This window comes from Lissotriton helveticus, chromosome 6 (genome assembly GCF_964261635.1).
Source record: "Lissotriton helveticus chromosome 6, aLisHel1.1, whole genome shotgun sequence".
Classification (NCBI taxonomy): Eukaryota; Metazoa; Chordata; class Amphibia; order Caudata; family Salamandridae; genus Lissotriton; species Lissotriton helveticus.
Window position 1 is genome coordinate 490839036 of NC_136067.1, and position 25054 is coordinate 490864089.

At 48.8% G+C, this 25054-nt stretch overlaps 1 protein-coding gene across 1 annotated transcript in view; it reads right to left on the reverse strand.

Moving 5' to 3' along the window:
* The window catches only part of GCM1 (glial cells missing transcription factor 1), a 363306-nt gene that overhangs the window by 56540 nt on the left and 281712 nt on the right, over positions 1 to 25054 (reverse strand). The window contains exon 4 of the mRNA XM_078646796.1: positions 24048 to 24176. Within this exon, the coding sequence (XP_078502922.1) occupies positions 24048 to 24176 (129 nt within the window). The remainder of the gene's footprint in view (positions 1 to 24047; positions 24177 to 25054) is intronic.

A 25054-nucleotide genomic window follows, 5' to 3' on the forward strand; every position in this document is an offset into this window, starting at 1 on the left:
TATATATACGGTACTATCCACGCAGAACAAGAAAGGGACAAAGCCTTTTGACATTCATATTGCAATATCTTTAGGCATAGGACATTTGAGATGAACAGATTCAGAGTGTCACAGGTGTTGCAGGGTGCGTTGTAGAGCTGCCCTCCACCTAAATTTGGGAACTACCCTGAGTTCTCTGCTGCTTATTTTGAATAATTTATTTGGTACTTCAAGCCTGAAAGGGTATTGTTTTGTGTAATTCCTTGTGTCTGGATAAAGCTATACCTCGCTGAATAGCTCTAATGAGAGCAAAACACTTATCAGGGTATGTTTTATGCATTCCAGGTTTGTTTCGATGGTATTTTACCAATCTAAAGCTGCAATACTGTGCCTGGAGTGGTAAAAGACTTTTTTTTTTTTGATCAAATATATTTTTATTGAGTTCCACAAAGCAATGTTATACATACAGTATATGAAGAAACAAAAAGCTATGTCTAGGCGCCCGTCCCCGTCCCAGCAGCGCACCCCTCTGAGTGTCCATAAAGTGAGGCAAGTCCGGGCGCCCTAGTATGCTTGCTTGGCGGAGGGACATGCCCCCCTGCGGCCATCCGAACTCTTTTCCACCAACTCCCCAACAGGCCCCCCCTCCCGCCCAACCCCAACGGTATCCCACCCCCTCACCAACCCCCCCAACCTCCCTCCTCCCGCCCGGTGTGTTCCCTGTAGCGCCTAAGGTCGGTTGTACTGTGTAGAGGCTAGACTTTATGTTCCGCTCTGGTCTTTTCATCTCTAAACCCCTCCGCCAGTTTCAGGACCCGGAGATACCTCGGGCAGGTGAGCTCCGTGAATTCTTGGGAGAGTAGAGAGATAAGTGGTTGCCATGTTGCCCTGAAGGTGTCGGAGGACTGAGTAAGCGAGGCCTGTATCCTCTCCATCCCCATGATGTACCATAACCGATGTAACCACCCCGTGTGTGTGGGCTGCCTGGTGGACCCCCAGAGTGATAAGATGTGCTGCGTCGCTGCCCCCATTGCCAGTCCCATCTGTTTTCCCCTCATGGACTTGAGGGGGAACGTCAGGTCGTTCGGCAGTCCGAGAACAGCATAAGCTGGGAATCGTGGAATGTCGGTGTCAAAGTGAGTGTCTATGTCCTTAAGTACCGCTGTCCAATATTCCTGTACCTCGGTACAGTCCCACAAGATGTGTAGCATGGTCCCCGTGTGCCCGCACCCTCTCCAACATTTAGGGTCTTTGCTCGGATTCCCCTGATGCAGACGCTCAGGGGTCAAGTGCCAGTAGTAGGCGATCTTGACCGCCGCCTCCCTGCTAGCGGTATTCCTGGCCGTGTGATGAGCACGGTGGTATACGGCTCGCCATTCTTTAGCTGAAAGAGCGCGTCCCAGTTCCCTCTCCCAGCGCCTCTGCCCAGCAGATTTCTCCGAAGGGGGGGGCGGGGACAGCATCTGATACAGCTCTGTGATAGACCTTGTGTCCGATGTCTTGGTCACAATCCAACGCTCATAGGGGGTGAGGGGGCGTCCAACCAAAGGCGCCACGTCAGCGTGCGTTAGCCAGTGCCTAAGCTGGAAGTACTGGTAGCGGAGTGGCTTATCCAATGAGTAGTGTGCTGTCACGGCGTCCCATGTCATGAAGCCCTCCGTGTCGAAGAGGTGGCCCGCGGAGCGACATTCGGATTGTCGCCATTGTGGGAATGAGCTCGGGGAGCTGCCAGGGGGGAACGCCGGATTGTCCAGCAGAGGCGTCATGGGGGAGGGAAAGGTCGTCAGGCCCCTAGGGACCGCGGTAGCATCCCACACTTGCAAAAGGGTCCTGGTGATAGGAGATCTTTTGAGGTACTGTGGTCTGTCTGGGCGCGCCAAATAGGGAACCTTCCAGAGGGGCAGGCCTGCCATGGCTCTGTCCTGGAACAACCAGTGTTTCTCCGAAGTCGGTCGGGACCACTCCAGTAGGAATCTAAGCTGAGCCGCGTGGAAGTAGCGCTTGAGGTCCGGAACCCCCAGACCCCCCTCCGCTGTCGTCCTCGTGGCCAGGTCGCGCCGCAGTCTGGACCTTTTATTCGCCCATATATAGTGATGCAGGGCATCCTGTAGTTTCTTCAGCATCCCCAGTGGGGGAGTGACCGGGATGGTCTGGAATACATAAAGGATCTTAGGCAACAGGGACATTTTTATGGCCGCCACCCGGCCCAGCCACGAAAGCGGCTGTTGCTTCCACCTCGCAATGTCCCCCTGAACTCGCGACAGCAGCCTGGTGTAGTTAAGGTCGACCGTTTGAACGGTTGACGGCGTCAGGTCTATCCCCAGGTACTGCACGGTGGTGCTGACCTCCAGCCCTCCTATGTGCAACGAAGCCCTGTTAGCCGGTCGGGTGTTGCTACCGAGCGGCAGGACGACGGACTTCTGGATATTCATTTTGAAGCCCGACACTGCCCCGAACGCGGTCATTTCCGAGAGGAAGGCCGGCAGAGAGACCCGAGGGTTATCCACCGCCACCAGAATGTCGTCCGCGTAGAGGCTGATGGTTTGCTCCACTCCTCCAAACCTGATCCCGGTTATGGCACGGTTGTCCCGAACCCGCTGGGCAAATGGCTCGATATAAAGGGCGAACAGGAGCGGCGAGAGTGGGCAGCCCTGCCGCGTGCCTCTCTGGATGTCGAATGGCTTAGAGCTGACCCCGTTGACTTTGATGGTCGCCTTCGGGGACGTGTAGCATCCCGCCACCCAGGAGCGGAATCGCGGACCCACTCCGAATTTGGCCAGCGTCTGTTCCAGGAACCCCCAATCCACCCTGTCGAACGCCTTCTCGGCGTCCACCGAGAGCAGTGCTGCGTCCGAGGCGTTGGCGTACGCTTTGTCTATGACATGCATGATGCGCTTTGTGTTATCCGCGCATTGCCTGGAGGGGACGAAGCCCGCTTGGTCAGGGTCGATAACGCCTGGCAGGCACGGGCCCAGCCGGGAGGCCAGGATGCCCGTGAAGAGCTTAAGGTCCACGTTGAGGAGCGAAATCGGCCTATACGCAGCACAGCGTGAGGGGTCTTTGCCCGGTTTCGGAAGGACCACGACCTCAGCCTCCAACATCCCCCTCGGGATTGAGCCCTGGCCCTCGAATGAGTTGAATAGCTTTGTAAGGACTGGCGCCAGGAGGGGGCAGAAGGTTTTATAAAAGCCCGAGGAGAAGCCGTCCGGGCCCGGAGCCTTCAGGGGTTTAAGACGGGCAATGGCCGCTATGACCTCTTCCAGGCGGAAGGGAGCATCCAGCGCGGCGGAGTTCACGTCATTAAGGGCGGTGACCTCCATGGACTCCAGGTAGGTCTTCCCCGCCTCCTCCCCCACGGTCCGATCGGCGGCATATAGCTGCTCATAGAAAGTCCGGAATGCCTCCGCTATGCCGTCATCCTCTCGGACCTCGCCGCCACCGTCTCCGCGTATCACAGGGATCTGGGAGCGGACGGTTTTGGCCTTGAGTTTGCTAGCCAGCAGGCGGCCCGTCTTGTCTCCCCCCACGTAGTACGTGTGGCGGAGGCGGAGCGCCGCGTATTCCGCCCTATCTAGGTCTAGACTCGCCAGTTGCGCCCTGACCGCTTTCAGCTTGCGCCAAATCCGGGGGGCTCCCGTCCGGCTGTGAACCCGCTCCAGTTCTAACACCTGCGTCTCCAGGTCCCGTCTCCGATCTTTTCGCTCCTTATTTTCTGCCGCGGCGATCGCTATGATTTCGCCCCTAATGACCGCCTTGAGTGCCCCCCATAGTGTCGCCTGGGTTACCTCTCCCGTGTCGTTCTGGTCCAAATAAGTGGTGATGCTTTGGGACAGTTGCTGCACAACTCCCTTGCGGGCCAGTAAACTTTCCCTGAGTCGCCACTTGCCCCTACGTGGAGGAGTGCGCGGGACGGTTAGTTGAAGGGTCACCGCGTCGTGGTCTGAAAGTGCCGCCGGTGTAATGTCAATGTCCCGAACCATGGGTATTATGTCAGTCGAACCCAGGAAGTGGTCTATTCTAGCATATGTGTGGTGCACATGAGAGTAAAAGGTGTATCCCGGGGCAGTGTGATGTTTGTCCCGCCAGATGTCAGTCAGCCCCCTGTCCCCTAACCACTGCTTCCCTGTCGCCGACAGCGCTCCGGAGTCCCCAAACCTCTTCCCGGACCTATCCTTCTCATTATCCATGACCAGGTTCAAGTCCCCTCCCACCAGTACCAGCCTCATATCGCCCGAAAGCGCTTCAGACAGCGCACCTTTCAGGAAAACCTCCTGTTTGGTGTTGGGTGCATAAATGGAGCCTAGCGTGAAGGAAGAGGTACCTACGTGTATCGTGTGTGCCAGGAGCCTGCCCTTGATTTCAGCCACCTTACTCCCAACCCGCCCTTTGAAGTGTCTGGCCACTAGTATAGCTACACCCGCTTTCTTTTCGCTGGTCGCGGAGTAGAATTGGTGGGGGAAGGCCCTAGCTTTCATACGGTGCCAATCTTTCGCCAACAGATGCGTTTCCTGTAACAGACATAATTCAGCCCCAGAACGCTCAAGGAAAGAGATGACTGCCCTCCTTTTGATGGGGTTATTGAGTCCCTTGACATTGAGTGAGAGGATACTTATGCTGTCAGCAGCCATAAGTATGCGTGCGTCTCTCCCGCCGTGACCCAATCCTCCAGCCAGCCCAACCTCTGGTACCAGATGCCAATCGATAGTGAACACACCGAGCTCCCCCCCTCCCATCCTCCCAAGCCCCAACTCCCCCCCCAACATTCCCCCTCCTCCCTCCCCCCCCAACTGGTGAACGTAGTCCCAGGCCAATCATGAGACAGTCTAGGCCTGTGGTAGATGAGTCAATGAGTGGGTGTGTGGCAGTGGCGGCTCGTGGCCCCCCGACACCCCCCCAACCAGTAGCCAAAACTTAGCTGATGTCGACCTTCACCAGGATCCACTTAGGAGGCTGCGCCTGTGTCTTTGGATACTTCATGGATTGCTGCAGCCTGTTCCAGGGCCACCGTGTCTGGATCGGGCTTGAGAGGCTTCTTCCGCTGTCTGTCCCGCCGCACGGTCCGCCATCCGTCCCTCGACGTCCCGGGGGGGCCTGTCCCGGCCCCGGAGGACTGCCGGTCCGCCATGTCGTCCTGGAGCGGGTCCTCGTGGGGGATGCCTAGCACCGTGCATGTGTCTCGTAGGGAACGCAGCTGGTGGAGGGCGCCATTCCACCTAAAGACCAGGCGAAACGGGTGTCCCCAGGAATACGGGACCCCCTCTTTACGCAGGAAAGTTGTGGCAACCCTAAACTCCCTCCGCTTTTGTAGGGTGGACGCAGCCAGGTCCTGAAAAAGTTCCACATTGTGGTCCTGGAAGCTGAGGGGTTGCTTGTGACGAGCCTCCCTCAAGATGCGCTCCTTTAAAGGGTAGTCCGGCAGAAAGGCCAGAATGTCCGGCGGGGGGCCCTGGGTCCGGCGGGCCGGGCCCACTCGGTGGGCTCTGTCAATACGGACCGCGAAGTCCTCTCCTTCCCCCAGCACCATTCGGAAGAGCGATTGCAGGTATCCCGCCATGTCGTCCCCCTCCGCCTTAAGCGGCACATTCCGGACTCGGATGTTATTGCGCCTGGAGCGGTTCTCCAGGTCCTCCGCATGGGTCTGGAGATCTATTTGCTGGTCATGAAGGCGGACGATCTCCTGCCGAAGGAGTTCTATTTCCTCGCTACGTGCCTGGCCCGAGAGCTCGTTGGCCGCTACTCTCTCCCCCAGTTCGTCGACGTCCCGTCGGAGTTCCTTGTGCTCCCCGGTCATTTCCTGCCGGAAGGTTTGGATATCTTCTTTCAGGGAGGCGAAGAGGGTTTCCATAAACTCCTTGGTGGCTGGTGTCTCGCCAACCGGGATGTCTTTCCCCTTAGGGGGGGGCGTTGGCGCTGGCTTGTCCGGGCTTTTGTCAGGCTTGGGGGGTCCCTTGCCCAGCATCTCCGAGATGTTGCGGTTCCCCTTGCGGTTCGCCATGGTGAACCCAACCGCAGGCCTCCGCCCGGCCGATGCTCCAGGTACGTCCGCAGGGGGTCCCTGTGTGCTCCGGCCGTAAACCAGAGGGGCCGATAGCTTGTCCCTGGGGCCGATCCCCAAGTCCTCTATACTGCTGCTTCTCCCAGCTCGCGATGAAGGGCCTGATGCCCGCTTGGTAACTCTGGGCCACAGTCCGCCTGCTCGGATCACCACCTCCTAGGGCCTGCCGCCCCCACGGGCCGTCCCCAAGGCGCAGTTGTGCCGCCGCCTCGTGTGTGTCTCTGTGAGTCGCTGGCCTCCCCCTGAGCACCTCTCACCTCTCCCCTGTGGGCGCCGACCGGCTTCACCGGCCCGTGGCGCAGCAGGGCCGCGCACCCTCCACCGGGCCCACGCCGGGGCCTCCCCCAGCACCGAGGGCTGGCTGGCCCGGTACCTCACTGTCCGTAGGGCCGCAGTTGGATGCTGCTGGATTGCGTTCCCCGGCTCCCACAGACACCGCCTGGTCCCCCACCGGCTCCCGCCTCGTGCTGCGCTACTCGGGGTCCACCGCCCTCACTAGCAGTTCCAGGGGCCTAGTCTCGCCGTAGTTTCTGGGCCTCCTGTGTCTCTGAGTCACGGCCCCCTCTTCATATGGGTCCGATGGATGTCTGTGCCTCTGTGTGTGCGCCGCGGCGCTGCTCTCGCCGGGAGGGGGGGAGGGGGAGGTCCGCAGCCGCTCCCCCGCTTCCCCTGGTCTGCGCACTGTTCTCTCTTCGCCCCTGCCCCCGGGCCCCGTGGATTCTCGCTGCCTCGCAGGGGGGGGGGGGTCCGCACTCCCTACCTCCGGTGCTGGGGTCGCTCGTGCTCTCGGTCGCCTCCTGGGCCTCGCTCCTTGTTGTCGCCGGCCGTTAACTTGCTCCGGCCGTGCCTTCCACCACCAGGCCCACGCCGGGGCCTTGCGTAGATCTGGGGGCCGGGAGCCTGGCACCGCCCTCCTCTCCGCCAGACCCTGGGACGCCTCGCTCGGAGCTTCGCTGTCCGGACCCCGCGTATGTCACCGGGGGTCCTGATTTCGCCTTCCCCGTTCCCGCGATGCTGTGGAGCGGCCCCGCCGGGCCTCCAGGTGCCGGGGTGCGGGACGGGGCCGTTCGCGCCTTTCGGCGGCGGCCAGGTTTCACTGCCTCACGGCGCCGCACTCGGGATCGAGGTCCAGTCTGCGGCTCCCCGGCTGCAGAGGACTGCCGGGTGTCTGTCTGCTCGCTGTGGCCGGCTCAGTCAAGGCTGTGGTCCGCTACTGTCCCTGGTGGGGGATCGGGCCTGGGGAGCCTCCGCGGGACACGTCCTACCAAGCCGCCATCTTGGCCACGCCCCCCGGTAAAAGACTTTTGACGTTTTACAACTCAGCACAAATGGCACTTTGCTAATCCTATGCTAAAAGAGTTTGGTGAATAAATGGCAATATGCTTATATATAAAAAAAATATTTTTTATTTTTTTAAATCCCTTAGTCCTTCACAACCCTCTTACCTTCTGTCTCATCTCAAACTTTTCTGACTACTATGAACTCTTCCTTTCTAGCTATGCCACCCGACTAACAAGCACACACGACTATTACATATAAAAAAAATACTACTTCCCCCTTTCAATTTAATTCCTGTCATTCTATCTGTACTCCAAACTCTGCTAAACATGCATGAAATCAAGAGCACAAACCTAATACATCTAATGCACAAGGAAATAAAATGTACTAACCTTCTAACTATTAATCCTGGGTTTCAGAGTAGTATGCTGCTGGCCGAGAAGACACTTCAAAACCTCATCAGAGGTCATAAGTGCTATATAAATAAATTTACAATTACTTAAAACACACAAACTTCGATCCCAGGAATGCTTGCAATTAGTCTAAACCAGTGGCTGTTGTTCTGGGTAGCATTCTAGTCCATGTTTTTTTGCCCACCGTGCCACACTAGACAGAGGCCCACCTTATGCAAATCAGTACTGCTACACATCAAGCTACTTTCTATGAGTAACACCTTGATGCTCAATTTAACTACACACGAAAATTAAGCTGGGGGAGGTTGGAAGCACAATTGTTCCTCTCAGACTCAGCATCCAGGTCATTAGAATACATGAATTCTTAGTTTGAATTTGCCAGGTCCTCAACAAGCCTTCATGAGCTGGGCTCTAGCAAATGTCTTGGCGAAGATGAAAGAAATATGTGGATGACCTGAAATAGATAAAGAGCTATCAAAAATTACTACAAGATTGTGAGTAGAAACGAGGGAAGGAAGATATCTAACCTCAAGAAGCCACTCTACAGCCAACATGCAAGGATGACAATTTGCAGAGCTATCATCCAGACACCATAATCTGATTGTCATAGGCTTATGACATAATAGAAACCAAAGATTTGACTATATCAATCAGAAGATCAATATAAACTTTGAACAGGGTAGTAATTAGGAATGGCATCTATGGTGCTCCACAGGTGAGAGGTATGAAACTTGAGGTGCTCCAAAGGTTAAAGGTTTTATTATTATCCAACAAACAGAAGCAAACTCTCTTGCACCCAAGGGATGTTTAGTTTATTGATACTGTAGTCTCAAGACAGCCATCCAACATAACATAAATTGTTTAATACCTGGGATAACTGAGTGATAACTAGACTGCATTTTATTCACCACTTCATATTCATTTTTATTGCGATATTAGGAGACGACCAATACTAAGGTATGTAACATAGCAACTCTATTCATCTGTTCAGCACAAAATATGGAAAATATGTTAGACGTCAACATATTTATTTATTATTCATCTAAAGGTATCAATCATCCCTAATCAGGATTAGATCTCAAATCAGAAGTCAATATAAACAACTGCACATAATTAAACATATCATAACACAACAAAAACTAGTAAAGCAGTTACATGGATTGTAAGGGAAACACTTGCATTTATATTCCAAAGAAATGAAGGTACAGATTTATCATTATTCTTTGCAAAGCAGCACAGTGCAGCACAACAAGCCACCTTGCTGCGCTGCATGAAAGGGACATGTCTGAATGTACTGTATTTAACATAATATGGCACTTTCTGTCCTTTCCTTGCTCTGGTGCACTATGTGCTGCCTAGAGCCAATGCAGGTGTCCTTGCGCCTATGCAGACGGGTTGTTTTTGTGCAGGAATGGACATTTTCCTGCAGAAAAACAATCCTCTGAGGATATTTCCTCTTTCTACGTGTGGTGCATAATGCAGCACACATAAAAAGAGAAACAAGCATTTGCAATGCAATAGGTCCCACTTTTTTTTTAAATTAGGGCTATTGGCGTTGTAATAGAAATGTGTTTAACTTATGTGAGATAGAGTGTGAAAGTGATAGAAAGGGAGAAGGATATAGTATATAGAGATAGTATGATTTATTTGCATATATAAGTGAGAGGTAGAGTGAACAGAGACAGTGTGAAATTGAGAGTGAAAGAGAGTTAGAGAAAGGTAGAGTTACATGCTGGCGGCAGGAGACACTTGTAAAAAGCCTTGTCAGGGTGAAGCTGCTCTCAAAGCTACTGATTATATTCTGGCGTACTCTGTGTTGTCACAATCTACAAATATGGTATTACAGTGGACCATTCTAATGAGACACCAGTTTCTGCCTGAAGCATGGGTTCAGCAAACAGGTAGTGGGTGTATCCAGGAGCAGTGAACATACCGGATAGGGCACGGAGGGCTAGGAGAGCGATGACCATAAGAAGACTGGTCATTGGAGCACTGAACCAATTATAAAGCAGTCTTGTAATGTTGCTACATTCCACATTTGGAATGCATCATGCATCTTTGTGAGGTATGTTAGAACTCAGGGTTGTGGAAGTTCTGTGGGCGGCAGTTGGGATGTAGCTTTGGCATGTTAGGCTGTACTTGCTGTCCTCTGCTAGCAGAGTTGCTAATAAGGGAAGATACCTACACATACTTGGAGTATTACTTTACAGCTCTGTGCCTCTGAAAGGACAGAAAGGCAGCATCAGACAAGACTTGGCGTTATAAGTATAAGACCCTGTGTGAGGCTGCCTGCGAAGGGCAGTGCAAAGTTTGACCAAAAGCAGTGACCTTAGGAAAACTAGACTATACCAGGCAGCTATATGGCCCCCCTAGCTGATGTTGTCGGTTGTTGGAGTGCAAATTGTCAATTACCCTGACAATATTCAACTGGTGGTCGCTCTGAAGCACGCAGATAGAGCCTCCTGGCCCTGTGGGCAATTTATTTGTTTCAAATTCAATACCAACATTGTATATAATTATTTTTTTATTGTTGACCACATTTTTACTTTTCATATTACTTCTGCGTTTCACTCTGTGTTTTCACCCTTGTGTCACTGCGCTGTTAACTATCACCAGCACGTCCAGTGCTCACTTGAGTGGTATGGTCACCTGTATATTGAATTGTATTGTAGTGTTGTTATCACTACTTTCAAATATAATTGTTTCATCTGACCCCTCCCCTTGTGGTCTCCCTTCCACCCTATGTGATTTATATTACTATTTTAAATTGTTCTCTTCTAATGATTTCCAGTTGAGACAATGTTGTTTGCTAAACATTTTGCCCGGTCTCACCTGGGTTAATTGGCCTACTCCTGTTTTTGCTTCTTTTTTTTTTCTATCCCAGGACAGGCCAACACCCTACAGAACATAGTAGACAGACTATCTAACTTGTCTCTAATGCTGCGCAGATACAACTAACAAAGGGGATCATTAGGATGGCGGTGTTTGGTACATCTGCTGTGCTGGTGGAAAACGTCCTTTTTTCGCACTCCTACGATGGTCCTCGCGTGCGCCATATTACAATGGGCAAATATAGCTCATTTCTCTTCCCCGGTGGAGTTTTGGGATCCAAAAGAAATTTTCTTCTGCAACAGTGGCGGAGGAAGCCAATAGAGAAAGATCACCGTGCGGAATGACGTTATGATCGCCGGACAAATCACAATGCCTCAAACAGCCCAACAGAACACAGCGGAAGCACAACTGCAGAGATCGAAACTCGAAGCCCGGGCACCTCCATGCTTTCCTGACCGCTATGGATCGAGCTCTTCAAGCCCATCCGCTGTACCTGATCCACTACCAGCGGATAACACGTTGCCGCGGTCAACACAGCAGGTACTTAAATAACACATCTCGGCATACAACCACAACACACAACTCCTGCGCTGAAATGCGGTTCCTGTCCACATCAGACACTCTGGTGGAGACAGATACATATCCCCCAGTGTACTCACACATCTCCTGCTTGCTAGAAATCCACACCTCCTCATCGGGGTCACCCATCCACATCGAAATCACTGCAATGTCCCAGTCACGTCAACGCAGAGGTGAAGACGGAGGAAAACCTGGGCACAATGTATTAGGCAGGGCCGGCGCCAAGCATGGGCAGGCTGGGCAGCTTCCCAGGGCTCCACCTTCACCCTACCCACATGGTGGGATGAATCAGTTGGCCACTACCCACAGCACGCTTCCTACATCTATTTCTGCACATGCTGTGTGCCCCTCTTGTGCCCCCCCTGAATGCACTATTTAGCAGCCAGGTGTGGCTCGACCTTGCACATCACACATGAAAGGGCAAGGTAGACTGACTGGGAAGGTGGGGGTGAAGATGAACACCCTGCACAGAAGGTCAGGGGCTGGACAACTCTCCTCCTCACACCTGCATTCCACTCATGTGAATCAAACTGATTAAATCAAGAAACAAAGCCTCACTCTGCATATTAACAACCACTAAACTGTTCACACTGCATGTCAAGTGCAGGTGTAAAGGTGGTAGTGGTGATGTATGTGGGGTGTGTGTGGTTGTGATGGTGTAATGTGTGCTGATTTGCCTCTCCATTGTGCTGTGGGGCTGGCCCCTTCAGTTCTGGAGTTGTGCAAAGGATTCTGGGCAGGGAAGGGACTGGTTTTATACTCAGCTATGTGGGTGGGTCAAACGGAGTATTCATGTCAAGTGAGTTGTCTTGGTTGGCCTGGGATTTGTATTTTTTACTTGCCATGGGGATGTGTCATTGGGGGTGTCAGATGTTTGTAGAAGGTAAGCCTGTGGTTTCTTTCGACCGCATTCCTCTTTCTGCGCGACCGCTGCGGTCGGAATGCAATAGTCCTTCCACCGGCTCTCCCATACATCATTTGTTACAATCGTGGAGGTCGGAAACAACTGATTGTTCCGCTGGCATCACCATTGTATCGTAATTTCACTTGCAGGCATTTTGCTGGTCGAACAGCGTTTTTTGGTCTTTCCGCAGTAAATCCAACCCCAGCGGACAGATTTTCAGCTTTTCCGGACGTTCCCGGTGGAGTTTCGTGGAATCTTTCTGTCGCGGTCAGATTTTTGGGGAAGTGCATCCTAATACGACCACCGGGTTTGCTGCAGTTTTCCATTAGGAGAGAACATATATGGCGTTTTTTGTATTTTAGTTATTTTGACATTGAAACAAATGTCGAAAAGTAGAAATCTGCACATTATGGAGCTGATGGCGAGTTATGGGCAAGGATGATAAATTCATATTTTACTGAAAATGTTTCAGTAAAGCATAATTCCAGTGCCTGCATTTAGTTGGCTAAGTATTGCCACCTCAACAGCACACTCCACATCCTCTTACAAGCATATATCCTATTGGATATATATTTCATATTTATCCACATTAGACATGCACACAACACAGACGCAAGCCTCAGAGTTGGCTAGGTTTTGCAACCTCAACATCGGACCCACCTCAACAAACTACAGATCATTCAGCGTAAGTTCATGTTAAAATACCAAATTACATCAAAACTACTAATGGGCGAACGAGGACTCACAAGTGAGCAGCCACAGCTGACAACCACGCACACCAGCAGAACAAAAAAAATTGCATAGTTATTTTGCACACGAATAGCTACAGACAACTTGCTAGGCAGATGTACGGAAGAAGCTACCCAATATCAGACATATCAAACCGGATCAAATCCTAATTTAGCCATCCACTACACAATGTGATTGATTCTCCCCCAGCCCCCCAAAATTGCATCCAATACAACTACACTTAACGTGCACAGACAACCATAAATCGGGTTAAAGAATCCTCACTCTTCAAAAGTACTGCGGACTGTGTAAACAGATATGCTAGAAAGAAATGTTTGTAAAATAAATGGTATAGCCCTGCATCAGCTTTTCGTGAATATTATAGTGCACGTTCTCTGTGGATAACTCTTTCTGGTTACCGCATCAAAGGTGGATTACTTTACCTGTTCTATATCATTCCATTATTTATGAGATTCATGGTACAAAGGGAAGATGATCATCTCCAACTTTCGCCAGTCCCATATCATTAAAAAAATGGCAGACTGGCAATTAAACATTAGCAGATTGAAAACTATGCTTAAAAACTGTAGAAATGTTGCGATACTCCCCCTGGCTTCATGTCTTATTACCAAGAATAGGCGAGAGCGCATTTCCTCTCCGCTGATCGACTCAAAAAGCAGAAGTGCCGCATCAGCTATCAGATGCACAGCTTAGGCAAGAGCTGAGGGCGGCTGGGTGTTGCTCCATCAAAGACCTGTGGATGGGAGAGTGCCAGGTTGAAGGAGAGGAGAGCTGGGATGGTTGGGTGAAACAAGAAAGGCACCTCGGAATGGATTCCTGTGTGTTCCCCCGGGGGACTGTAGAGTGCATGCTAATGCAGGAGCACTCTAATTGGTTCTTGCTTGTACCCCGGGACACTGTAAAGTGCACGTCGATACATGAAAGCAATGCTGAAGACGTACACTGCGCTGAAAGTGGAAAGGCAGGGACTGGTGTGCTTTGCTGCTCTTTCCTGGGGCAATGCTCCAAGGGACTCAACTTTTAAGAAAAGGTGAGACATGCACCCACCATTAGCCAATTGGAGGCTATGATTTTTAAATGATACATAAAAAAGACAATCTAAAGGGTGGGAGCAGTCAGACTCCACAAATAAGATACAACAACGCAATCGCTGCATAGGCTTGACCTAAAAAACGAGGAGAAATAAAGATATTTCTCTTTGTTGCGCCTCACCTGAGGAGGCATAGCATTTTGACGAAATCCTAGTTCTACTGGTTATGTTAAATCTGGGAATGTGCCAAAATCCATGGGTGGAAGAGTGGGAACACCCACGCTCCACCCATGGAACGCCTCCCTGGGGCAGAGTAACGCAAGGCAGTGCTATGCATTGCATTGCGTTACTCTAGATTTATAAAGCCATGCAGGGACGGCAAAGTGGTCTTGCATGGCTTATTAAATCGGACTTAGTAGTTGTGTTGCCCTTGTGCCCCATTGTGTGGAGCAAGGGCGACTCAATTTAATGATAAATCTGCCCTCAAATGACCGCATGAATTCTATGGGTGGGACTGAGATGAGGATTACGCTTTTCATTTCTTAACCAAAGCTGACAGAATATTTAAAATAAAAACTACTCCGACCAAAAACCTTGTAAATAAAACTACAAAACTTGAACTTATATAACCAGCATGCTCCCTCAAAGAAAATTCATGTCCGAAATTTCATGTCTATTATTATAAATATTAGGAATATTTTCACATACAAAGGTTGTTGACGATTCAATATTGGTAAAGAAATACTTGCAGTCAATTTAACTTTCTTGGATTCTCCTGCAAGTCTTAGGCCCTGATTTAGATCTTGGCAGTACTACGGTCATCCCGCCATGGCGCCGGTTCCAAATACTCCATCGAGCTGACAGTGGTCCAGCCATAGTATTTAGATGTTGCAGCAATAGCAGGTTCCCGCTGCTGCCTTCTGTGCTGGCTAACAGTGCTCCGTTGACTTCAGGCCAGTGGGCTTGCTCTGAGCTGATTTAGATGTTTCCATTGTGCTACCGGTGTACTTGCATCGGGGTCTTGACGGAGGTAGGCCCTGCTGGTGTGGAGACAGGTAAATGCTACTTATCATTATCTCAATACACAGACATATGTTGTGGATGTGTCATGATGTATATGTAAGAAATGTGTAATGCACCTTTTGTACATATGGCATTGCATGCCAACAACATATACACACTATTGTATGTACACATACAACCACCACCACTAAAAAATAATTTTGATGTGCCAATACAGGTGTGTACATTTTACCACGATCAGTGGTAGGATGTGCACTTATGCATGACACATAAAAAATTGCTTGTAGGAGCAATGTAAACACGCACATGGAGAAAACCACACGATTCATAGCAAGACAAGTGACAGAAGCCTACCTTAGATTCCGGTGACAAAGGGGTGGCAAAGCGTCGTGGTGAAGTGGTAGCAGGACAGGAAAGACCGAGATCATGGGTTTCAGGATAAAAATGGTAGTGGGAACCTGAAAAAAGGTAGGTGTTCACTTCTTTTTCGTTGTTTCTGCCAATCCGAGCTTGAGAAATTCTCCCCCACGGTTGCCTCGGCGGAAACAAAAATTGTAATCTGGACAGCGAGAATATTGGTGGTCTCCCTCCAACAGCCTTATCTGCCACGGAGAAAGATCCTGGCGGAGCCGGCGTAACTGCGATGGTCTTCACTCCAAGGACCAGCCAACATCTAATTAAAGTGGGTGGACCGCCAAACTGGCGGTAAGGAAGGCTGCCGAAAAAACGACAGCTAGACAAGTCCCGCCAAGATCTAAATCAGGCCTTTAATCTTCATAAAAAACTTTAGCACTTTTCATCATAACAATGTTTACAAAACATGTTGCTTTCCTAACTCTATTTCTTTCTACATTTGCTTACAAAATGCTAATACTTTCTGCTGATAAACTACTGTTGTTTTCCCCATAAAATACTCTGCCTCCAAAATGGATTGTAACAGTCTGAGGAGCAGAGCCATGCTCTACAGAAGTAAAGTACACAAATCTCTACTCTAAAGGTTACTTTCCCTGTGCTGAGAAGTGAAGTGCTGACCAGGCTGAGCCCAGTTCTCACAGCCTAACCCTTACTTTCAGTCTGCGGAAAAACTCATTGTCAAATGAAAACATTTGGAACAATTCTCTGCTAAGGCTTGTATAACCTGTTGTCTCTTGCCTAGCTGAGATCCTGCGGAGTTGGGAGGGGTGAACAAGTTTGCTGTAAACCTTACCCAGAGATGACAAATTACCTGTGAATTTATCAGAGGGCATTTTGGGCTATGACACAAAGATGCATGCACATAACCATTTGTAAGATAATAGGGCTTCAGAGAGTAGCCCCTTGGGCAATGAAAGCTCGAGTCCTCAGCAGCAGTTGCACTGATCAGCATGATGCACTCATGTAAGAGCAGCGTATGACCCTTAGAGTTGTAGCTCAGCCAGGCTGGGAATTCAGCTCTGCCACTGTTTGCAGCATTGTGTTTTCAATTCATAGCTTGCAATGTATACTACTACAGTGTTCATAATACACTAGTGTGGGCTACTGCAACAAAACACATGAAGCGGGGAAATATGAATGTGTGATATGCAGCCTCCATATTTCAAATCCAGACTACAAACAAAGCAAGGGTTATTTAACCATGGATTGTACTTGTATGTGATTTGCTGACCTTGTAGTGTGTGAGCATCATTCGGTCATTTGAGAAAACCTATGAATAACAATGTGAGGTTTCCCATATGGGCAGAATCCCTTAAATGAGACATTGAGGAGAAACGAGCTGCAACACTCTAAATGACACTTTCATGGGCAAGTGTGTGAAGAATCTGACTAAAGGGATGAACCATTTCAGGAATTCTTCGAAGGGTAAGCTTTTGGATTACGTGGGCCACAATACGAAAATTGTAGACTTAGCCATGTTTGCTAATATATCATAAATGAGCCCAGAGATACTGGTGAGTGTGGCCTACTGGGTGGGTTGCTTTCTCGGGAGTTCCAAATGCACCTCTTCTGAGGAGCAGTGCAGATCCATTCTTATCGGGAGTGGTAGTACCCTAATTTGGGCTGGGTCCTTTCCTGAAGAGTGGTGTTTGTCAATGTGTTCAGCAAGGGACATTTCAAACCTGTGCATATAGTTACAGCTCTGGACAATACCAAGATCTCTCATCAGATGTTCTTCAACAAGATCAATGACGAGGCTGTCGAAGGTAGAGCATGCCCATCTGACAGAGCACAGTGCGACATGCCTCAGGGATACCAACGAAACTGAGGCAAATGTATATACTGAAGAGAGCAAAAAAACTATTATATGCCTCTCCCCCCCTGGAGAAAGAGAGGAAGAGGCAGGACCTCCAGGAAAGGATCCCGGGATACCAGAAAACCCTTCAGGTTCTCTCCTATTAAAGAGTGGAAGGAAGATGAGCATGTTGCAACCATTTGGCCGAACATATGAAATTGAATGTTTGGGCTTTGAGGACTATTACTGTTTTTAGAATAGAATTCAATGGTACCCCTGCAGAGCCAGTTGAGCAGAACTAGATTCACTTTTCCAGAGTTAAGCAGCAACCAGTGTTGGAGTGGATGTATGTCGTTAGCACGCATGCTTTTACAACGCATGCCTTTACCACGAAACTTTTACAACGCAAGTCGTTACAACGACTTGCGTTGGGGGCGCTGGATAGTGAATAGTTTAATTTACTATTCCAACTCCAGTCCCCGTGGATAGTAGGGAAGGTGTTGGATAGTAAATTAAACTATTCCCTATCCTAGAGCCTACTTGCGTTGTAAAAGTTGCGTGGTAAAGGTAGTTTGTTGTAAAAGTTGCGTTGTAAACGCTGTTCCCCGTTGGAGTAAGGTATGGACCATCAGATATATGAAGGCAGTTGTGCAATCCATGGCCCATCTAAAAGGCTTCTTAGGCAACCTGTCACTCATAAAGAAAATGATAAAGAGGATACACAGATGATATACCTGAGAGAAATTAATGCCTGGTGGGATAAAGATATTTTAGAAGAACCCCCTCCATCTCCCGAGACCTCTTGTAGGATTGAGACTGGCTTGCCAGACTGACTTGAAGGATGAGTTACTGACAGTATTGACATTTGAAACCCAATGATGGTTTAACCAATTGATACATAGCAGACAAGCATGGGTGTTTGCACAACTCTTGCGTTTAGGCAGCAAGCTGTTTCTTGTTAGAGCTCACCAGGGTAATAGGACCTATTCACTGGACTGGTTAGTATTTTTACTATCACAATGTTCTGTAATTGAGAAGGGCTCTGTTATGCCAGTTATATCCAGAATGTCAATAAGAATGACCCCAATAGTTATATGGCCTGATTATGCTGGGGCTCTGATATCCATTGAGCAGTGCATTATTGATCTGCTTCTAATGCCCGGCATACCATTCCCCTCTCACAGACATCCACATGGATAGATATGAAAACACACAAGCAGGCATACACACACACACACACAGACACACACACACACACACAGACACACAATTACATAGGCTCACTTACCGATGATTACTCACACAAGGCACACAAAATCTGCTCTGGGTGGAGGTGCTTCACACCTACCCCTAAGCAGGAACAGCATTCAAGGGTGGTGGGCCTCAAACACTTCCTTCCCTTTGGTATGCTAGCCAGGACCTCTCCAGCAAGAGGAGAATCTGCCCCCTGACCAATCCCCACATATTTGGTGGCAAGATCAGTGGTAAAATTTGGAATAATAAGAGGTGTGTCCTCTCTCAGTCTGGACCACCACATGTTGCCCTGAGCTGAAATTACCCTCTCCTTTGAAAATCCTCCATATTGGTTGTAAGGATTTTAGTCAATAGGGTTAAGGGTATGACCCATCCCCAAATTGAGTGGGCATACAAAGGGTGTAGTCACCCTAAAGGTAAATAGCCCATTAGTTACTACATGCCAGTACCTGTAACACCCCTAAATTGAGTATTTACAGGCTCCCCTGAACCTTGATCCTCAGGTTCCTGACAACCTAAAGAAGAAGGACCGAAGAGCCTGCAGCAGTGAAGACTCCAGGCGACAACTGTCTTGGCCCCAGCCCTTACCGGACTCTCTGCAGCCCTCGGAGAAACCTGCTCCAAAAGGCGACTCGTCCTGCAGGCCCAGCGACTTTCACAACCCTGGGAGGATGGCCTGCCTTCCCCAAAGACCAAGAAATCCAGAGGATATTGGCCCTGTCCACAAAGAAACCGTCTAAAAGAGCTCCAGTGCCCTGCTGAACCTCACAACCATACCTCCATACCTACCTCTGCACCCGATGCCTCTGGCCCAAGTCCAAGTATCTCACTGGTTCTAAGAAGGTTCCCCAGCAGTCCTGAGTTCAAGTCCACCCCAGAGTGACCTCTCTTGAACTCCACGAGGACGCCTGAAGCCTCAACACGAAGGACTCCCTAACTGTGACCGGCTCCGGTAAGGATCTTCTGACCTCAAAGGACACCCCTCCACTCACAGCTCCCCGGCCTTGGGGAGCCCGATCAATGGTGCCCAGGTGCCCTTCAACATTCCAACATACCTCCATAGGCACCAGTTCCCTTGTCCAGCCTCCGGGTCTGGGCTGCAGCCTTTGTTCGAAATCTTCTTTCGCCATTGCTTTGCATTGGGCGCCCGGCGCTGCGTTGGCAATCTGCACCGAGACGCCTCTGTGCCGCTGAGGGTGTGTGTATGGTGCTGCCTCGTGGCCTTCCCAGTGCTAGTCCTAACCCCCGGAGATTGACCCCAACTCCAATTTATCTACCTGCAACCAGCACCTTTTTGCGCTCCCCCAGTCTCCATTGGCTAACATTGGGTCCAGTGAAAGAATTTGTCCACTGCCCAGGGTTGCTCGTCGTGCAGTCGCCCATTGTTGGTCCTAAAACCCAAAGACTGGGTTTGTAAGTCGTGAAATTGCATGATTGTTTTCCTTCCATAGGTTAACATTGAACTGTTCGAAAAATGTACTATGTCCACTTTTTTACTTAAAAACTGTGATTTCACAAAAAGTATTTAACTGCGGCAAAATATATTTGGTTCTAAGTAATAAACATACAAAAAGTAATATTTTTACAAGCAATTGGTCTCGGATTAAGTCATTGAGGAGCATATTTATAACAGAATGGAGAAACGTGGTGTTAAGCAAACATGCTAACACCACGCTTCTCCATTCTGAAAACGCAGGGATGCACCCAATTCACTCTGGCACTAAGTTCAGCTGCCTAGTGCCAACGCAGGCACCCTTGGACCATAGTGCAAGGGTGTCAGCGTTGGGTAAAATGTTTATGTGCAGGAAAACCTCCCTTCCTGCAAATAAACATTCATTCATGGCGTTTTGAAACTTCTATGTGTGCTGCTTAATTCAGCACACATAGAAACTGCAAAATTTCATTTTTTTATTGTTTATGTGCAGGAAGGGTCACCTTCCTGCACACAAACAATCAATGGCAACTTTATTTTTCTATGTGTGCTGCACAAGGCAGCCCACTTTGAAACAGCAAAAAGGAAGAGAAATAAAGCATTTCTCCTTGTTTCGCCTGTTTAAGACTAGGTTTTCCCTGGTCTTAGTTTTGGCACTGCCTCCTATTTACGCCACCCTTGTAAATAGGGGACAGCATCAAAATCAGTGTTGCGATGGAACGCCCACCGCAACACCAATTACCCTCCTTTTTCACGCTAAATACAGGGTGAAAGGGTGCCTTATTTACAAGGCAATGTTAACCCCTTGTGTGCTCAGGACAGGCCCCGCCCGTCCTACGTCACTGTGGGCGTGTGCTCAGGACAGCCGGGGGCCATCCAAATGCCGCCGCCCTGAGCATGCAAGGGGTTACGCCCCCTAATTAAACCCCCGTACCGCGGCGGAATTTGCACCGCAGGAATGGGGTTAAACCATGTTAAGTGGCTTAACGCTGCCTTGTAAATAAGGCAAATCCCTATCGCCAACACAACGTCACTAAAAGTGATGTTATGGTGGTGATAGGGGCCTGTAAATATGCCCCTGAGTGTGTGTAATCATTTCTTGCCAGAGGGTGTACAATAAATGCTTAACACAGCCCTCTGCTCAACCACACTACCACAAAAGAGAGTAAGGTATTATCTACTTTAGCCTCTTTAAAGCCTTTGGGGATCCACTGAACTCTGCGCATACTATTCCTCATTTTGGTAGATTATATAGAGAGCCAGCTTCTTACACATACTCTCTGCCCATACCCCCGCCTCACTTACCTTCAAGGCAGTGGCTATGAATCCACAATTTTGGCAGCGCCACATTCTCCAATCCAATGTGTTACTTCGTGGCTCTGTGCCACCCTTTAATGCAGGGAGGAGTTGATCAATGCAAGTGGTTAACCAATGAGAAGAGGTGAGATATGAGAGGGTCGGATCGTAAAGTATCCCTTGCTTCCTTAGCTAGTCCCTGTTGTCACTGATGCCATATTCCTCTGTCTTTATCCTCGTTCACTATCCCCTGGCCTATCAGCTCCCGGTCTGCTCGGTATCAGCTCAGTCCCAGCAGGATTCAAAAGGCAGGGATCTATCCAAATCTCCTCACCGCCTGAACCCGGCTAAGGTCTCGGACCCTATCTGCAGTACCCACATTCATTAAAAACCTCTGAAGCCAACATCAGAGTTCAAGACCAAAAAGATTTTACTGCTCAAGAGCACAATCTATTTTTTATCAAAGCGGTTTAAATAGCAGTGTTAGAAATTGGGTTTATACTTCCATGGGGTGTGAGCCCTGGTCAAGCAGCAACCAGGTTCCTACTTAGGGTAAGGCACAAACAAACCCCAAATTGACCTGTGCTCAACCCCCTGGTAGCTTGGCACAGAACACTCAGGCTTAACTTAGAGGTAATGTGTAAAGCAGCTATGCAACACTTCAAAGAGTAAAACAGTGAGACCACCACACAAAAAATGGCACACCAGGTTACAGAAATAGAGCTTCAATTAATAAATAAAACAAGACCAAAATGAAAAAACGCCAATAGGTAGAACCAGAGATACTGAATTTGAACGTTTTAGAGAAAATAGCGCCAAAAGGCATATTATGTCAACTGTGGATATCTGGTTGCACTGGTCTGCGACAAAGTCACAAGTTCATGCTGACTGCGGTGGAGAGCGGGTCGGCTACAGGGACCCAGTTAGGCCCGCTGAACACAGTACCTTAAAATGGAGCACTGCGTGGATCTGCAGTGAAGATGTGTTGCAAAGCCGAAGAACTTTGATGGTTTTGAGATGTGGTGAGGCTGCGATGCAAAGTCCTGTTGTGCTGATGTCGAGGATCCCATCGACATGTGTGTGATTTGAAGTTCCGGTTGAGGATAAGGTGCGCACTTGGGGCAATGTGTTGGCTTAAAAGATCTGTGCGACTGTGATGAGGAGTTCAGCGCCATTGATGAGGGATGCAAAGTCCTACACCACAGGCGTGTCGCACAGTGGTAGTTCTGAAGGTAATGCGGGCTGCGATGGCAATGCAGGTCTTTGCGATGGGTTCAATCCACGCAGCAGCGACAATGCGTTGGTCCTGCTTGGGGTTTTGCCACGCAGTAGAGGAGATGCATTGGTTCTGCTCGGCCCATAGAGGCTGGAAAGCACCTTAAGCCCACTTCCAAGGATCCAGGACTGGGGTGGCACCACTTGGCAGACCAGGCTTACAGATGACAGAGTCCAGGTGCAGGTGCAAGGTTTTTCGAAGCCTGTTATGTCTCTGTGTCTTCAGATCAGGAGCGCAGCCAATTATTCTTTGGAGTCACTCTGGGTTCTGGGTTCAAGAGATGCAGGTCCAGTCCTTGTCACCAAGGCAGGAGGGCAGCAAGCAGCAAGTCAGCACAACAAAGCAGGGGTTTAGCAGAGTGCAGTCCAACAGAATGACAGTCCTTAAACAGCAAGGCAATCATTCTTCCTTGAAGAGTATACATAGGTTCAGAAGTGTACTGAAGTGGTGGTGCCTAAGGTCTTTCTTTTATACACAGTTGAGCCTTTGAAGAGGCATGCCTTTGAAATGCACATATGCACTGCCTTCCCTGTCCTGGTTCCAAATTAATTACAGGGGGTATGTAGCCCTTTGTTTGGGGACAAGACACACCCTATTCAAGTGTAAGGGAGGCCGGGCTCAGTTCCTCCCTCCCATCCTGCCAATGATGGCATATCCATTCACACCTAAGCCCCCATTGTGTGTGGCTGTCTAGGAGGAATACCGAAAGCCCAACTGCCAGCTACCCTCAGTCATGCACCAAGTGGCAAGGCAAGAAAATGCCAACTTTCTAGAAGTGTCATTTTCAGAATTGTAATTTAAAATCTGTCTTCACCCTAAGTTAGGATTTTAACACCAAACATGAACCAGTTATGCCTTCCCATCTGGAAATTGCACTTGTAAAATGTAATAATGAAACTCCAAAGTTATCCTATGGGAGAGATAGGACTTGAAGTATTGAAAACTAATGTAAGAGTTGTTCACTACCAGGACATGTAAAACTTAAAAGTACCTGTCCAACTTTTTAAGTACACTGCAACCTGCCCTTGGGGCTGAAAAAGGCTTACCTTAGGTGTGACTTATATGCATTAAAAAAAAAAGGTTTGGGCCTGGCAAAAGGTTTCTCTTTCTAGGCAGACATGGCAAGTTAAAACTGCAGACACAGGTTCTGCTATGGCAGGCCTCAGACATGTTTAAAGGGCTACTTAAGTGTGTCGCACAATCAATGTGGTAACATTTAATTTACAGGCCCTGGGCACATGTAGTGCTCTCTACTAGGGGCTATAAGTAAATTAAATATGATAACTGGGGATAAGACAATGTTGCCATATTTTAAATAAAGTGCACAAGCACTTTAGAACTTGGTTTGCATTGGTAAAGTGCTCAGAGTCCCAAGGCCAGCAAAAACAAAGTCAGCAAAAACAGGAGGTCTGACGGGAAAAAACATCAGGGGGTAACCACGCCATGGATTCCAGGTCTAATATACAGGATGCAGCCAAATGCAGCTTCCAGAAGCAATATACAATTTACATTGTACGATCCTGATGGCGTTGACAAAATTAGGAAATTTGGGACAAAATAGTTGAAAGGAATGTGTGAGTTTAAGAAAATATTTCAAGTTTGTGTCTTACAAACGGTTTGTCATGTATATATTTATGCAAATACGAAATTGAGTTGTAGAAGACATTGCTTGTCCACATAACTACACAGAGTCAGAACCTATAATAAATCATACCAGTGCACTTCATTATACTATACCTCATTTTCTTTGCTTTCTTTCAATCCTAGTAACGCGGATATGACAGTGGTATCATCTTTGTGTATTGGTGCTTTGGTATCAAACTCCAGCTTCGTGTCTGGTTTTGGGTGATCATGAGCTCCTTTAGTCTTTTAAAACAGAAAACAGCCTTTTAGGTCATACATAGCCTGCCAAATACATTTCAGCATTTCAAATGAATAATTCCTGACCTATGAAAATGATCAAAACATGCACTTTCATTTTTATCCCCCATTTAGGTTCCTGTAGTAATACGTCAAAAGTGTGGTAATGTTATTATTGCACAAATTATTCTGCATTAAAAGTAAATCCGGGCATTTTCATAATGAAATATCTTCTGCCCTTTTTTCCTGGTCACTGGAAAGTTTTAAGGTTGTGTTTTCCTAAAGCATCAAGAAGCATCTCCGTACAAACACTCTATAAATAAATTCTAACATAACATATGTGATAAGGAAACAGAAACACAATTCACAGTAATACTGCATCCCACAGGACAAACATGCCCTATTAACCGGATTGGTGATGTTGCTAGAGAGAATGCAGCATCATAGCATCTGGTAAAAACATAGGGGCAATTCACGGAACTAATCGGAGACAAAGTCCTAAACTTACTACTTATGGTATTCACAGAATGCACTTACGACTACTAACTTTACTTCCGCACTCGGGCGAGAAATTCCGCACCCAGAGCAGAAATCTCGCACCCGGAGCAGAAATCCCGCAATTGTGCCGGAATTTCCGCACTAGTGCCGGAATTTCCGCACTAGTGCCGGAATCTCTGCTACCAGGCCGGAATACCCACAATCTGGTGTTAATTGACTATATCTGATGCGTGGTGGGGATGGTAGGCACTTGGACACATGATTAGCATTGCGGAGATGCTCAACTGGCTAGAATGCGGGTATTCCAGCCTGGGAGCGGAGATTCTGGCACAATTGGGGGATTTCCGCTCTGGGTGCGAAATTTCCATAGTAAGTGCAGTCGTAAG